Source organism: Nicotiana tabacum, chromosome 6 (assembly GCF_000715075.1).
Source record: "Nicotiana tabacum cultivar K326 chromosome 6, ASM71507v2, whole genome shotgun sequence".
NCBI lineage: Eukaryota > Viridiplantae > Streptophyta > Magnoliopsida > Solanales > Solanaceae > Nicotiana > Nicotiana tabacum.
The window spans coordinates 157,686,635-157,703,489 of record NC_134085.1 but is presented as its reverse complement, the minus strand read 5'-3'; the positions used below and the strand labels follow the sequence as shown (position 1 = coordinate 157,703,489).

General features: G+C 35.9%; 2 protein-coding genes across 4 annotated transcripts; both read right to left on the bottom strand.

Annotated features, from left to right (window-relative positions):
* Window positions 1–1,348: 1,348 nt before the first annotated feature.
* LOC142182125 (uncharacterized) lies at window positions 1,349–1,906 on the bottom strand. The gene has a single exon (XM_075256093.1). It carries the CDS (start codon window positions 1,904–1,906, stop codon window positions 1,349–1,351), a length of 558 nt encoding a protein of 185 aa, XP_075112194.1.
* Window positions 1,907–3,950: 2,044 nt separating this feature from the next.
* Window positions 3,951–13,110, bottom strand: LOC107828991 (uncharacterized). 3 transcript variants are annotated; one of them, XM_016656401.2, is made up of 6 exons: window positions 12,978–13,110; window positions 10,608–12,276; window positions 10,177–10,419; window positions 9,683–9,763; window positions 6,272–6,703; window positions 3,951–4,227 (listed from the first exon to the last, which is right to left on the bottom strand). In XM_016656401.2, exons 2-6 carry the CDS (start codon window positions 11,886–11,888, stop codon window positions 4,171–4,173), a joined length of 2,094 nt encoding a protein of 697 aa, XP_016511887.2. In that variant the 5' UTR covers window positions 11,889–12,276; window positions 12,978–13,110; the 3' UTR covers window positions 3,951–4,170. The 3 variants fall into 3 exon arrangements, with proteins under 3 accessions (XP_016511887.2, XP_016511886.2, XP_016511888.2); XM_016656400.2 differs by having other exon boundaries at window positions 12,757–12,986; XM_016656402.2 differs by lacking the exon at window positions 12,978–13,110 and adding an exon at window positions 12,374–12,795.
* Between the last annotated feature and the right edge of the window lie 3,745 nt (window positions 13,111–16,855).

Sequence of the window (16,855 nt, the reverse complement as noted above, 5' to 3'; positions counted from 1 at the left end):
CAATAGGCACACATGAGACCATCTAGAAGATGTGTCTATTAAGACCATAAAATATCTAAACGACCCACTAGGTGAGTGAATAGGTCCACAAATGTCCCCTTATATGCGTTCCAAAAACGCAGGGGACTCAATTCCAATTTGTTGGTGATGATCTAATAATTAACTTGCCTTGATAACAAGAAATGCAAGAAAATTCAATATTTAAAAGAATCTTTAAATTCTTTAATGAATGTCCATTTGAGTTTTCTATAATTCGTCTCATCATAATTGATCTAGGGTGTCCCAATCGATCATGCCAAAGTACAAAAGTATTGGAATCAGTAACCTTTTGGTTTACGGTAGAATGTGCCTCAATTGCACTAATTCTTGTCCAATACAGGCCACAAGATAAAGATTGGAACTTCTCAATAACCCTCTTTTCGCCAGAGACATTCTTGGTAATGATGAGATAATCAAGATTGTTCTCATCTATTGTCTCAATATGATATCCATTTCGACGGATATCTTTAAAACTCAACAAGTTCCCCTTGGACTTGGAGGAGAACATTGCATTCTCTATGATAAGTATTGTTCCTTTAGGCAGAGTTATAGTAGCTCTTCCAGAGCCTTCAATTAATTTACTACTACCAGAAATTGTAGGAACATCTGCCTTACACATATTTAAATGAGAGAAATATTTTTTCTCTTTGAATATTGTATGTGTCGTACATGAATCAATTAAACAAATATTTTTACAATTGAACTTTGATCCAAGTTTGCTTTGTGGAATAACGATATTTGCTTCCCATTGTTTGACATACAAAAGAAATGTGTGAATAAACATTAGTATTTTCACAGAAAAAGGGAAAAAAACAAAGTTAAATCAATGATAGAGATCCAACAAATATATCATTGAACGAGCATTGTTGTAGTCTTGCTTATTCCGTAATGATTGCATCTTTTGAAACCAATTCAATTTGGACTTTGTCCTACTAACGTGATAATGTTCTTATTCTTTTTTTATATATATAAAAGTAATAGTATTCATTATTCGATAAAGTAACATGATGAAAAATGAGGAGTTAACAGGATTTTGATATTACTGGACAAAATAATCAACTTTGCAAATTTTGACCGGTAGTATTCATAAAGAAGACAATACTCAATTCAGCGGAAACAGTAATATACTTTTTTTTTGAACCATATGCTGGAAATAATATTACCGTATTTAATTAAAACTAACTAACAATATTGCATAAAATAAATAGTACTTATTGGTACTAATGACTACTACTCATGCAAAAAACTATGATTACATGAAGTTTATTCATTAACTACTACGAACAGGCACAAATAAAAATTGAACTACTCAATCATCTTTAACCACGGATCCATCACCGATCAAGTGGTCTATTTTTCTATCAGGGCGCTCAAAGAAGTCTGCCACATCCAAGTGGGTGATATCAAAATTATTGTCAGAGACAAAATTGGCTTCAGGGCCTTTGTTTTTTAGAGATGCTTGATAAAGCTCAACCAAATGTCTTGGTACACGACAAATATTTGCCCAATGATGTTTTCCACCGCAACGATAACATTCAGTTTCTGAACCATTTGTCTTTGGCTTCTCATCTTTTCCTTTCCACTTTTGGTGATTATTTTTCTTTGGGGGGTGATTAACACCAGGAAAATTTCTTCCTTGTCTACGATCACGACCACGACCATGACCACGAATAGAGTCACGGCCTTTTCCACGCTTAGCATAATGAGAATACACCTCATCCACTTCAGGCAATGGTGTAGACCCAATGAGTCGATTTTCGTGATTTCTCATGAGCAAGTCGTTATTTCGCTCAGCCACAAGGAGAAGAGAAATCAACTCAGAGTACTTCTTGAAACTTTTCTCTCTGTATTGTTGTTGCAAGACCATATTGGAGGCATGAAAAGTTGTGAACGTTTTTTCAAGCATATCGTAATCAGTAATAGTATCTCCACAAAGTTTCAATTTAGAAGTAATTCTGAACATTGCAGAATTATATTCAGAAACAGACTTAAAGTCTTGGAGCCTCAGATGAGCCCAATCATATCGTGCTTGTGGAAGAGTCACCAACTTTAAGTTGTCATATCTTTCCTTTAAGTCATTCCACAAAACAAGTGGATCTTTGACTGTGAGATATTCTATTTTCAACCCTTCATCAAGGTGATGGCGCAAGAAAATCAAGGCCTTAGCACAGTCTTGGGTGATGCTTTAATTTTGTCTTTAATGGCGTCTCCAAGACCCATTGCATCTAAATGGATTTCAGCATCCAACACCAATGTCATATAGTTCTTGCCCGAAATTTCAAGGGCAACGAACTTTCTTTTCATAATGTCAGTCATAATTAAAAAGAGGAGAAAAGTTATACCTTAATCTTCTCAAAGAGCTTCTTGAGACGGTAGAGTCTCGTGCTGATAACGTGTTATAAAACAATAAAAGTAGAAGAACAATATTGCAGAGAAAGAGAGAAAGGAAATTCTTATTGAATTTTGGGATGATTTACAATGGGGTAAGACCCCTCTATTTATATGGGGAAAATGACTTAGCCACAAAGTAAAATTCTCTACAAGATAGACATTCACTCTAAATAGAATTCTATTCATAACACCCTTAGACTTTTCATAAGGAATTTTTACATTCCTATGTCATATAAGAAACTATATTACCCTCAATGTTTAAGGTTTGATATAATTACATTTAGTATACCTAATTACCAATTCTATACCATAAGGTGTTTTAACGGTACATTAATTGTACTGTATCTCACTCCTAAATTAATGGTATCGTATATTCCTCCAAATCCCTCCCCCCCCCACACGTTTCTCTCTCCCAAACCCACACCATCACCCACGTATCACCCCACACCCACGTTTCAAACCATTATTCCCTCTGCTAAAACCAGAGAAACATATGTAATCTCCTACCATTAACGTCCAAAATCAAGTTTTTTCTTCTACAACCAGTCAAATTTGAAGTCAAATCTTCAAAGTTCATACACACATTTACTTTCAGCTTCAAAATTTCTCAATGAAGAAGAACAAACCTTCAAAGCACAACCCTAAAAAAGCTCTAGAAGCTGATATACCTTCTTTCGATTTGGGTGTATTATCACCACATTCACCCAAAAAGCAAGGAAAATCTGCACATCTAATTGTAGATATGAAGCATAGTCTTTCTCCGCGTCAAATCAGCGTTGAAGCTAGAACTAAACAAAAACATGATTTCGATGTTGGAGAATCTTCGAGGCCAATCAAACAAGTGGATAGGAAACGACAAAAGATAGTGTTCGATGATGATTTTTTAGAAGATGTGCCTATCAGTAAACCTGGAAAGAAAGCGAAGGCGGCTCCCAGTTCAAAAGCTCCCAAAAAGAAGAAAAATTCAAAAAAAGCCCCTAGTGTTAAATCTCCTAAAAATGTTCGAAAATAGTCATTGGTGAAGGTAAGAATTTAGTAATTTTTTCACTAGTTATTTCGCTTGTTTTAGTTGTTAAAAATCTACATAATTTGTGTTGTTTTTGCTTGTAGACTTTTTGTAGAAATATTGTATATAAATTGCAAATGTATCTATATTTTTTAAGCACTGAATTAATGTGAGATTATTTGTCTTAATTTTGGAGATTAATTGTAGATTTGTTGATCTGTTTAAAATTGTTGATATTTTGAAAAATTTTGAAGTTATTTTGAAGATAAAATGCAAATGTATCTATGTTTTTAAATCACTGTATTAATGTTAGATTATATTTTTTGAATTTTGCAGAATGGACATTTTTTTGCATCCCATAATATTGATTATGGAGTGCTTAGATTACAGACATTATGTGACACTAGCATTCCTAGCCAAATTAAAGCGCTTTTGTCTCCAAATGGCAGTCCAGTCCGACCAACAGTCCCAAGTTGCCAGTGGATTTACATCATTACTTCAGAATAGAAAAAAGGGAAAAAAAATCATTTTTTTTCTTTCCATTATTTTTTTCCCATTGATGGTAGAAAATTCTTATGTACAATTCTGTACAAGTCATTGATAGAACTATTTATTCAAAAGAATTTACAGGTGAAGTGGGGGTTAGGCCTACCCCCATCTCCCAGATAACTAGGAATAACATGTACATTATGTACAAAGGAAATAAGTTGATTAGAGATCAATAAGTCACCATGTCAGTCGCTGATGTCAAAATACTTGGGATCTCTTGGATAATGATGTTCCACATGCAACTGCAATTTTAAAAACATGGTTTGTAATTAGTGCCCATTGAACTAACACTGGTTTCTCTGATATTACAATTGAGGCAGGCAGCCCTCTACACTGCCAAACAATATGTAGTTCTGCATCCAAAGGACAATATACTCTTCCACAGAAGAATGAAGACAATAACCAAAGCGAGTTCCTTCTAAGTCAGACAACAAGCACAAAAACACAGTCAAGCATTTGTGAATATGCATGCATTTATGAATGATGAACGCGATTATTGAGTTATGGGGATCTCATACTATCATGTTCGAAGTCCAGCAAATGCTAAAAATTTCTAGTTCACATATTAATGACCAAAAGCATGCCACTCCACACAGGCATAAGATTAGCTTCATTTGGTTCCAATGGAAAAAACACAGTTCTCCATCTTGGGAGAAAGTAAGCAGAGGTTGGATGGTTGGCACTTGGCAGTAGGCCATTCTTGCTGTAGTTACAACAAATGGAGAAGATGGCAATCAAATGACAATGGCACTGTCATGATTCTTAGTCTGATTGTGAAATGTTGTTCTTTTCTTTCTCTGTAGAGACTCGAGTTTCCTTAATGTTCCAGATGACTGCCACTTTTTAATAGGATGACTAATCAGACTGTACAAGAGCTAATAAAATACAATATAGCTCATGGCTGACATGGACTGAACTAGAGCAAAGGAGAAATAAGTGAGTTGCTTCAGATACATAGAGAGAGCTGTGCCAGCAAAGAGATATGAAGCCAGATAATCATGGACATTACGATAAGATGTGGCATGTCAAACAGTAATACCGCCTCATGAACTGTTAGATGAAAGACACATTTATATAACTATTTTAGGTCTGCAACACACAAAATTTAATGCGACCACTTCTTTTTTCTTGGGCCAAGTACAAAAATACATATTATGCAAGGTGGTGGTAATTCTCGAACCAAAAACATCTATATGCTGACCCGCTGCGACACCAGGTTGAGTTTTGTGACCACCTCATCGAAAAACTAAAAAACTGTTTGAGAAAGAACAATCAGGGTCGGCAGACCCACATGGAGACAGGTGAGTGCTCGAACACCCATGTGAGACAAATTTCTTGTTATCACTGATCCTTTCTTTCTCTTTTTGCTTGTTCTTTACACCCCACCCTGACTTCCTCTCGCCCACGACAGAACTCGTGAAATCCGGTTGCGTAACTCCTTCTCTTTTCTTTCTTTTGCTCATTATCTACACCCACCCGATCTCCTCTCACCAAGGGACACAATCACTAAGTATGGTTCTTCTCCCTCTCATGGTGGAACACCAGCGACTGTAAAATCCCTGGGTCCCTTCTAGAGAACAAGGTTACTTATTAATTAGGTCTACAAAATGCAGCTTACAACCAAACACATGAAATATTTTTGTTAATGGATTGCAATGACACTAAAACCTAACAACTACGTCGACTAAATACCACGTTGAATTGTGTGAACCATCTAAGTTAAAGGTTAAAAGTCAAAGGTCCAAGCCTACAGCAACAACAACATACCCAGTGTATTCCCACATTGTGGGGACAGGAGAGGGTAAAATGTACGCAGATCTTACCCCCTACCTTGTGGAGTTAGAGAGGTTTCTGAAAAACTCTCGGCTCAAGAAAAACAATTCTCAGCAGCTTTGAACAAAGGTCCAAGTCTCATGCCACCAATTCACAAAGAATACTTTCACAGGATTCTAAGAAAGTTAATCACCTGCTTGTTAAGGAACGAGTTGCAGACATTTGCAAACACAAAATTAATTAAATAATCGTGTCTCCTCTCCAACTAAACTGAGGAATTATATCCACACGCCAACAAGTCTAAATTAGTAATCATAACATAGCTTTCTTCATATGAACCAATTTCAACCCAGCATAACATCCAGTCAACACACTGAGGCAACAGGGTAAACAGTATGCACCTCAGAGGTCAATCTAGTCCAACATCACTAAATCTTTCTATGATATTTATAGATGCTTTAGCAGACAGTAGATAGATAATGCAGCGTAAACCATATACCATGTTAGACATACCTTGCCTTCATCAGCATCTGAATGTCGTTGAGGGAAAACTACTCTCATATCGTTGTACAAATAGAATCGTCTTCCCCCTTCAGTGTTCATAACATTTCTTGCTGTCGGAGAGGACTGATCATTTTTGCACTGAAGACCTGATTTTGAGCTCTTCTTGGGATAGGGACACAAGAACCAGAGATGTAGAGCATAACGAAGAACACTAGAATTAGCAGTACTATCATTCACCTTTGAAGTGTTATTAACAGGTTTGGTTCCAGGATGGCCTGCCTCGGCACTACCATGAGATTTGCTAGAATACAGAATTGAACTGTTATGCAGCATAGAATCCTCAACACTAGTAACTGAAGGTGGTCCACTATCCATCTTTCTATCTAAACTCTTGTTTCCAGCTTTATCCAGAGACAAATTAATCTTTTGACGTAAAAATGTCTGCAATCACATAACTAGAGTGAGATCACCATTGTCAGATGTGGACTCACATAAATGCTAGTATGACTTTAATCTAATGCTCCATGTATATCCCATCAAAACCGAAGTAATCACTAAAATATCATATACGAAATTGTGTTAGCTGGACACAACTGCACCTATCTTCCAGTTACACATTTACATGAAGAGATCATCCAATACCAGTACTAGGAAAACAAATATTCAATTACAGTGAACTGAAACCAGGATCGCTTGCAAAGATAGTTCAGCGGACCGAATCATTAAGACCAGTTAAGGAATCAACAGGCAACAATTGGGCTGCAGACAAACAGCTGCATTGGCTAGTGATCCCCTGTTTCACTAGTTTGGCTGAAGAACAATGGAGTTCAAATAGTGATGAAAAGAAAAAGTGTTCAAGGCTATGGAAACGGCATAATATTTGGAGAAACTATTTTGTTTCAACTTACTGTTTCACCAGACCCTCTATGCTGAATCGAAGCCCAAAGAAAGCAAAGAGATGGAAGCTTAATAGTTGAAGGATATGAAAAAACTCATAAATTTAGGATTTTCATACAACCACATGGCAAGAGGTTACTGAGAAGCTTGTCAAAGATTTTCGCCTTGTTGCAACTTCAGACTTCATGATGCAGAGGAAACTAATATTCTTTCCTACTCCTTCTTACTCAAAAATCATGGATCCAACCAATAAATTAGCTTCAAAATAACAACCATCGGCACACCAACAATCCCAAACTAGCAGTAGTTTGCTATATGAATCCTCTATATCCATCCTACTCTATTGGCTCCTTTCATTTCAATGCTCAATAATTTGTATTTTAACATAACTTAGAATACAACAATTAGAGATATTTTAAATCTCACGTTTATCCCTGCATTGACATAATCTACCATACTAAAGCTCATGTCAAACACCAAACCTAATGTGAAGGTGCCAATAACGCCAAAACCTTAATCCAAACTAGTTGATACAGTCCATATGGACTCATTACTTCCCTCATATTTATTCTCGCTAAGTTCGCATGAATTTTGAGGGATCATAAAATTTTGTAACAACTTTCCTCTTAGAATACTACAATTAGAGATATTTTAAATCTCACGCTTATCCCTGCATTGACATAATCTGCCATACTAAAGCTCATGTCAAACACCAAACCTAATGTAAAGGTGCCAATAACGCCAAAACCTTAATCAACTAGTTGATATAGTCCATATGGACTCATTACTTCCCTCATATTTATTCTCGCTAAGTTCGCGTGAATTTTGAGGGATCATCAAATTTTTGTAACAACTTTCCTCTTAGAATACTACAATTAGAGATATTTTACATCTCACACTTATCTCTGCATTGACATAATCTGACATACTAAAGCTCATGTCAAACACCAAACCTAATGTAAAGGTGCCAATAACGCCAAAACCTTAATCCAAACTAGTTGATATAGTCCATATGGACTCATTACTTCCCTCATATTTATTCTCGCTAAGTTCGCAGGAATTTTGAGGGATCATAAAATTTTTGTAACAACTTTCCTCTTAGAATACTACAATTAGAAATATTTTAAATCTCACGCTTATCCCTATATTGACATAATCGACCATATTAAAGCTCATGTCAAACACCAAACCTAATGTAAAGGTACCAATAACGACAAAACCTTAATCCAAACTAGTTGATATAGTCCATATGGACTCATTACTTCCCTCATATTTATTCTCGCTAAGTTCGCATGGATTTTGAGGGATCATAAAACTTTTGTAACAACTTCCCTCCATGTGCTTTTAGGTCTACCGAGTCTGCTTTAATACTGTCAACCATCGTAGTGGCGCACTTATAGACTGGTGCATTTGGAGGTTTATGTCAGATATGGCCAAACTATCTAATCTCTCCTTTTACCCTCTATGTTACTATTTGCACCCGTTAATGTGATCAATCGTAAAAACTAGTATGACAACGCATTCAACCTTAACATTTGCATTTCTATATGTTTGGCTTTTAAGGCTTAGCTTTCATTGCGGCATAACATTAGTTCTGCTCTCAATTTAAAGCTCGTGAATAGATTAATTATCTAGCATATGCAGATGCTTCATGGATTTACTGCCTCTTAAGCCATTTTCCAATCGCAAAATTGAACAAATAAACTGATGAGCATGCTAGATATTTTCCAATAAGGAGATTAAATACGGCTCATACGCAATGTTGGTTGCAGGTCAGCCAAAGCATGATATCAACCGAAACCCCCTCCAAAATTAAAAGATTTATGCAGAGTTATTATTCAATAACGTGTCACTAATAAATTTGACCAAGCAAAACCTAAGTGATGTCAAAATAAGGTAGCAATAATTAGCTTGAGCTCGGAGAAGTTGAACTTTGCCGCACATTTAAAATTTTTTGTAATTTGTATGGTGTCTAGTTTGATATAATCAACAAGACATTAAAAGCTTCAAAGTGCTTTAGTTAATAAAGAAATAAGCAGCTCCCCTCCATTCCATTTATATGACACTCTTTTCATTTTTGAACATTTCAAAATGTTTAATGCAATTTCACTAATAATATTATTCTATATAAATTTTACAACTTTCAAGCATTAATATTCACTTAACCATTCAACTTATCAACTTGATGTGATGTTTTCTCCATTAAATAAACTATTCAACCACTACTTCAATAATTCCTTTATTACCACTAATATAATGAATAAGTCAAATTCACATTTTAAACTATCCAATCAAACACCATCATAAAAAAGGAATAGAGAGAGTGTTAGAAAGAAACTGCATGCTGAGCAGATAGAGAATATTTCAAGTAAATAGATGAGGAAATGCAGCTTGTTGCATCACTATGATAAACAACAAAAGCTCTCTAAATTATATCAAAGTTACATGCCTTTCTCCACCTCAAGTTCACCTTAAAACAAATAAAAAATCCCACCTCAAAGTGGTAATACAGCTTGAACCTACCTTAGTACCAGCTGGCATGTCACTCAAATCATAGCTACAAAAGAATGTATGGATAGGTGTCCTCTCTGGATTGCTGAGAACCTGGCAATAGCAATCAAAAGTTTTTACTATACATAATGAATTCAGGAAAGATAAAGAACATTTATGTTCAAACCAGAAGCAAAAATTACCAAAAACTGTATATCTCCTATAACTAGATGTCACAAAAGAGCTGTAGCACTCATAAAGAAGGAAAATTTCTACTTTGTTCTTGGTGTTTGGACCAACTTGTGCACAGAAGAAGGAACACTAAATTCTTCAATATCAAACAATTTTTTCTTCAACATCAAATTAGCAAATGCAACTGATAGGGTGCTTACAATTACAAGGATGGGTTCCTTTTTCCACAGAGCAGAGATATGTTTCAGGGCTATCTCTTTTACACGGAAATTACACTCATTAAAATAAGGCAATTCCACATGCACACGCAAGATGAGAGGATAGGAGCAGAATACCAGCTGTATGCGCCCTTTCATCGGTATACGTATGCGGCCCTTGTTTGTTTGTGAACCATTAGTGCTAGAGTTCCTGATTCGTGAGCCTTTACCCTCACTACCTGGTTTTCCAAGATCTATTGATGAGTAGTACAGCAAGAAGTTATCGCCATCTACAATAGTTACTGCAAATGGAAGCTTCTGGGGATGTGGTGAGAAATTTCCTCCAGTGATACTAAGGACAGCAAGAAAACCATCAATTCTCTGCATAAGTATATTACAACTTGTCAACAAAAGCAATTCGGCGAACCATTTAAAAGATCATGGCATGAATGCTTAAACAAAGAGATCAAGGAAGACTAATGCACTAAAGGAAGACCAAGGATAAAATGGATGACATCTGAAAGAATACTAATAGCATCACTCTAGATGATTGAGGCAGTAAGATCCACCTGGCTCACTACGCTGGATGCCAAACGACCAGATAAGAGTGACTCCTCAAATGAACCAACTAAGGACCTTTTTACAGACATTCCACTAAGACTTCTACCAAATCTTGCACATTGATTTGTCGGAGCTGAGTTTTGTGACTTGGACCGCCTCATGGCACTTATACTTTCAGGCGTGAGACGTTCAAAGTTCATCTCAAAAACTTCAACATCTCGGAAAAAATCACTTCCCGTTCTGCAATCCTCTTCTTTCCGGGGAGATAGAATATCTGAAAGACTTCGATCAAGTGAATGTTCCACATCCTTCAAAGTTAGGCAGTTATCGTCATGATCCTCCCAATAATTCCTTAACCATTCAGAACGTCTCACCCTCATATGAGATTTTGGTCCAAGAGGAGAAAGAGACAGTGGTGACGAGAATGTATTTTCTCCGGGTATGTGCATTGCCCCATCTTTCAACTGTGTTTTTATCATATCTGCACAAAAATCTAACCCAGGGGATGGAGGAGTAAACGGAATCTCAGATTCAGGCCCCTCGTCATTGAACAAAGGGCCATCTGTGACAAAAGGGGAGACTCCTCCATAGGTCTCATTTGGTGAACAATTCCCCCTAGGTAAAGATGGCATGAACCAATTTTTATTACAAAAGTTGTTTGTGTTGCCTATATGAGCCTTCTTATGTTCTTGTGAGGGAGCACCATAACTATCAAGTGTGAAGTTGGAATTACTCCTAAAAACAGTACTACCACCAATATCCAGAGATTCACCTGCAAATTTATCTGGAAGAACCATGCCATTCAAAGGTGACAATAAGCGTTTCCTAACTAATGAACTTGTAGTCTCGTTCATTTTGTCAATGTCCCGAACCACAGTAGATGAGTGAACATCACCAGATGGATTTGCTTCGAATAAATTAGCAGCGGTTTTCATCGCAATTTTTGATTCAAACCCGACAATCCTTGACGCAGGACTCTGGGTAGTAGTCCTTGCACCATTATGGGTTAAGAAGCCATGCTTTTCTGCAGAGTCAATCCTCAATTTATGCATGTTTGTCAAACCATCTTTATGAATACTAAGAACATCAGCATCCCTCGAAACATCCCTAGACGAGGCGAATGCAAAATCCGCTGCTGATGTGCCATTGCTAAGGCAACTTATGTGCATTCCACTCATATCACAGCTGCTCATATTGCCAGCAAATCTAGCAGGAGTTTGAACAAATGTGCTCAATGATGTGGCCACTTCCTCAGCAGCACTGCTGGAGGGCACTTGAGGCAACCCCATCTCTAACTTAAAATTTGTTACTTCTCACAAACTTCTTGTCGAAATCTCAAATATCTAATCTACTACACTACCTAAATTCTATCTCCTGTCTTACAGCAATTCAATATCTAATAATCGCAGCCCCATGAAATTGCCAGCAGTTCAATCTCCTACCAATGGAACAAACCTAAATGCAGCACAACTAGATAAAAGCTACAACATTATCTATCATCACACACTCGATAACGACTACCTATCTATCAACGGAATTCCAAGAAATGTTTCATCGAACAATCCAGCATCTACATTCGACCTGAATAGGAAGTAAGAACAATAAGCACAGGCTTCAAACCACTGTAATACACTAGACTTGCAACCCATGATTCGTTCCACAAGATCAAACCAAATCCTGAAAAAGGAAATGCAGAAACATTAGTCCTATCTCCTAGTCAAACTAATCATCTGCATAAAGAAAATGCTGAAAACTTATTTGCCATTTAACATACATTGCTATGATCACCTAAAAACTCCGTAGGATTTATCTGACGAAAGTTTCAATTAATCCGATCTAAAGTGATACTGATCGTAGAGACAGATAGCTAGGGGCAGTTTTCAGCAGAAACAATAATTTATATATGAACTCTACAGATTATATGAGCTAAAAAAGTAGCGATCAATTGCAATTTTCTCCTTTATTTCCTCTAAAATCCTAGGGGAAAAAAAACTCGAAAAGTATCTTCAACATTCAAGTTCTCAGTTAACAAACACGATCATCTTCAGTTATCAAGTCCTCCATCAATCATCATCATCAAACAAATTAACAATTTTAAGTGATTAATTACAAATAAGGAAAGGGGGAAAAAATGAGAAAATTATTTTCAGAAAATACCCATTAAAACAAAAGGGAGGCAACAGAAATCATCTCTATGAAAACCAGAAGAAAAAGGAGAGGTTCTATATGTAGTATCGAAAGTTATATATATATTATCAGGAAAAAATTTGTAGAGGCGAATAGATAAGAGAAATGAAATTTCCCTTATTTATTTTTTTTCCTGTGGTTATTGCCTTTTGTATTTGTTGTTATTGTTATACTCTCTCCTTCTTCTTTACCTTTTAACTGCGCCTCCTTCTCCCTTTCTCTCCTTTCTAAGCGTCCCCTTAACCATTTAATTTTATTTCTGTTTCTGCGGGGAAAAAAAAAGATGGTGCCGGTGCAATGCACCTAACTCTCGGTACTCTATGCAGCATTTGGTGTACCTTGTTTGGTCAAATTGAGTAACGCTTACTTATTAATAATGGTAGTCGTCAAAGTTGAAAATTTTTGTAAGTTATATACCTTTGATCTCTTTTATTTACACTTTTGATGATAAATGAAATTTAAGATATTATTTTGATTTTTAGACCATTTAGTAATGATTGTATAAATGTTAAAGTAGTTATGACTAAAAGTTTATATGCTAGAGAAATGTTAGTGTACTACTTTCATTTTTGGCTTATCATATTATTGCTACCAGAGGAAAAGAGGCAGAGATAAAAGCAGCAAGTTAGGTACTCCTATAAGGCAACTTCAGGGGAAAAAAATACTTTTAACATTTAACTCCATTGTTTTTTAAAATTTCTACTGAAATTTTTTATTCCCTGATTATTACTATTTGATGCTATTTTTTTTTTTCCTTTTACTAGAAATTGTTGCTCCCAAATTTGCTATTTAATGCTACTTCTTCTCCCCTTTTTCCTTATCCTCTTTTGTCTTCCTCTTCTTTCTTTCTTCTTCTTCTTCCCTTTCTTTCTTCCCATCTTGAGCCGAGGGTTTATCGGAAACAGCCTCTCTATCTCTCCAGATAGGGGTAAGGTCTGCGTACACACTATCCTTCTTATACTCCACCAGTGAGATATACTGAGTACGTTGTTATTGTAGTATTAAACACAATTGTTAGGAAAGAATAATGACTTTTGAACTTGCCATTTTAATTATATTTATAATATTTGTATGTCTATAAAATCTTATCATTGAAAGTAAAATATAAAAGCTAAATTTTCAAACACTTTCACTTGATATTAACACATGTTACTCAGAACTTTAGGGAGGTGATACAAATAGATTAGGGTGGGTCTGATATGAAATAGCACAAGAATATAATGGGGCTGCCATTGAAATTAGTACAATAAAGTATGATGGTAACTCTGGGGTAAGAAAATGAGAGTTGAATTTAATTTGACGGGCTGTTGTATAGAGCAAAGTTAGGCCAAAATTGAATTATATTTCTTGTTTTAGTCGATGGCCGTTAAAGATAAAGAGGGGCCAAGTATGCAATACGTGTTTTGTATAGAGACTCCAAGTTGCGAGTTGTCTCTAATTCGTCGGCATTTGTGGCAGTGGACTCTACCTTTTGATGTTGATATTGCTCTTATCCTTGCACTTTCTTTTTCAATATACCGTGGTTATCGTAACACTATTTATCCACTCAATGGATTGAATTGAACCACTCAAAATTTTGAGAATTCCATTGTCTCAATTTAAGTATTTTAATTGATTTGGCACGGGTATTAAAGTGAAAATTAAAACTTATTGAGTTAAAATGGCATGTGTTCATAAGTAAAGAGAAAGTCAACAAAATTTTAGAACTTTCTTTGAACAGAAAACATGCTCAGCACAATGATACATTTTTATTATTAATTAAAAGGTGAGTCGAGAAATACATTTTTAAATGAGAAAATGAGGAAAATTTTGCTTTCTGAAGAAAAAATAAAAATTTGGTACAACATATGATAAAAAGAAAAACTAAAGATTATTAAATAGGGACAGCGAGTTCTTCAAAAAGTGCCAACTGACTCCTCACATTTACTTCAAGGGTGCCGTATTTTTAAGTATTACATGACGCAGTTCATTAAATGACGGAATCTACCATAAACCTTTCTGTAACAGCATTTTTAAATGAAAAAAAATTATTCACATCGAATGTTTACTCCCAATATAATTAAGCTAATCATAAAAGACAACTCACATCTAAGGGCTTTATTTTAAATAAATAAATAAAAATAAAAGAAAGAAATAACAACGTAAAAGGAGTAAGATCTAATAGTCCTTCTTTCTTCATTCTTTGAGTATTCCGAAACAATAGCCTACTAATTCAGATTAAGAGCAATAACTTACAAAAAATTTATTTAAGCTTTTATTTTTTTTACTTTTAAATGGCAAGAATCTTTCATAAAGCATGATGGTGTTTTGCTCGAGTTAAATTGAATTTACCTTTACAACAATGATAGTTACTAGAAATAATGCAAAATATTTTGCCAAACACTCTACCATAAGTTTATATATAGGAGACAAATTTTTCAGGTAAGCATATATTATTAGTTGTAACTATGTGGTAGTATAAAATTACAAATATAGTTACGACATTAAAACAGAAGTAAGAAATTGTTTTCCGGATAAAAGCTGAAATATGTTTGTATAACTACTTATACATACAGCAAGTATGTTTACCTCGAAAATACAAGTAACAATTAAATTTGATTTATGATTTTAAAGATACGTGATTTAGTTCAATACTAATTAATAACCAAGAAATTTGATGTATAAATAAAAGGAAAAAGTAAAACCAAACCAGAATGTAGACCAATTTCGAGCTCGAGCGAAAGTGACCTCGACATGGATCAAGAACAATAAAGCAAGAATAATAAAGCTAAAGGACAATTCTGATGAACAATAAGCAAAAAGTAAGAGAGTATATTCTTTGTCAATGATTGATGATCTTTACAAATGATTGGGGTCCTCTTTATATAATAGGGGAACTCTAAATAAGGTACATTTCTATTTACAGTAAAGAATCTTATTGGAACAGTTGTTTAACTGCCTAGTACGGATTAGTACTAATTCATGCAAATCTATCCCGGGATTTATGCCATGATTTTGGAGACGTGGCAGGAATTTTGATCATTCTGTTACAAACCCATAAAGGCACCATCTCGGGATTGGATATACTCGGCTTCGATACTCATCGCGTACTTCGATCTCGGTCCTTGTACTCTGTCATCGGGCTCGAGCTCGGTCCATCGAGCTCTAACTCGACTCATCCTGAACGCGGGCTTAAGGCGACACCTCGAGCCCGTGAAATCGGGCATACCTGATTTCGACCGTATACAAATAGTCCACATATTTCTTAGAGTATAACGACAAGAAACGAATTGAGTCCTTGATCTTTACCTCGATTTGCCACGACATCATCATCGTGATGTAAGCGACTGAGAAAACGAAAGCTTGGAAGCTGGACTTTCCCGAGGAAAACTTCGAGAACTTTTAGCGAGTCCGGCAGCGGAGAAGACTCTAAGGGTGAAGACATTTCTGCCGATAAGGACCGTGCTGCTTAGGTTTCGTTCTCTTAGTAATTTTTTGCTTTTGAGGTTGATTGGGCTTTGCGAGGAACTCTTGATCGTGACTTATAGCTCTTGTAAAAAGGTTTATACAAAGCCTTTTTCCTTCCATGGCTTCTGAATCTGTTACCCTTTTGTGCGGGTCAAAGCGCCTTAGCATAAAATTCCTTTTGAATGTCCAAAGTTTGAGATGGTAATGACCGACAATAAGTTCTGCCCTCGAACATTTCTGATTAATGGACCCCGAATGACCATTCGAACTTGAGTTTGAGTAGCTCTAAGGCCCAACAGTCGATGAGGTAAGGTAGCCCTTGGGCTTGATAGTTGAGTAAGTGCACGCTCGAACTTGAAATGAAAATAGCCCTTAGGCCTTATGTCCAAGTGAGAACATGCTCGAACTTGAGATGAGGTGGACCTTGGGCTCGAAAGATTGTCCCCGAGTGAGAATTTTCTCGAACTCAGAGTAAATTTAGCCCTTAGGCTTTATGGATAGTCACCAAGTGAGGGTTTGCTCGAACCCGGGTTAAGATAACCCTTGGGCTTTTATGATCGAATGAGGACTTGCTCGAACTTGAAGTAGAGTTAGCCCTTATGCTTCATAGATAGTCCCCGAG

What these genes read in the sequence shown, in the direction of transcription:
- LOC142182125 (XM_075256093.1), bottom strand. Translation starts at nt 1,906, where the DNA reads ATGGTCTTGCAACAACAATACAGAGAGAAAAGTTTCAAGAAGTACTCT.
- LOC107828991 (XM_016656401.2), bottom strand. Translation starts at nt 11,888, where the DNA reads ATGGGGTTGCCTCAAGTGCCCTCCAGCAGTGCTGCTGAGGAAGTGGCC. An exon ending in CATCCAGCGTAGTGAGCCAG is followed by an intron (nt 10,420 to 10,607) that starts GTGGATCTTACT and finishes ATACTTATGCAG; the next exon opens with AGAATTGATGGTTTTCTTGC. An exon ending in CAGATGCTGATGAAGGCAAG is followed by an intron (nt 4,228 to 6,271) that starts GTATGTCTAACA and finishes TTAAAATTGCAG; the next exon opens with TTGCATGTGGAACATCATTA.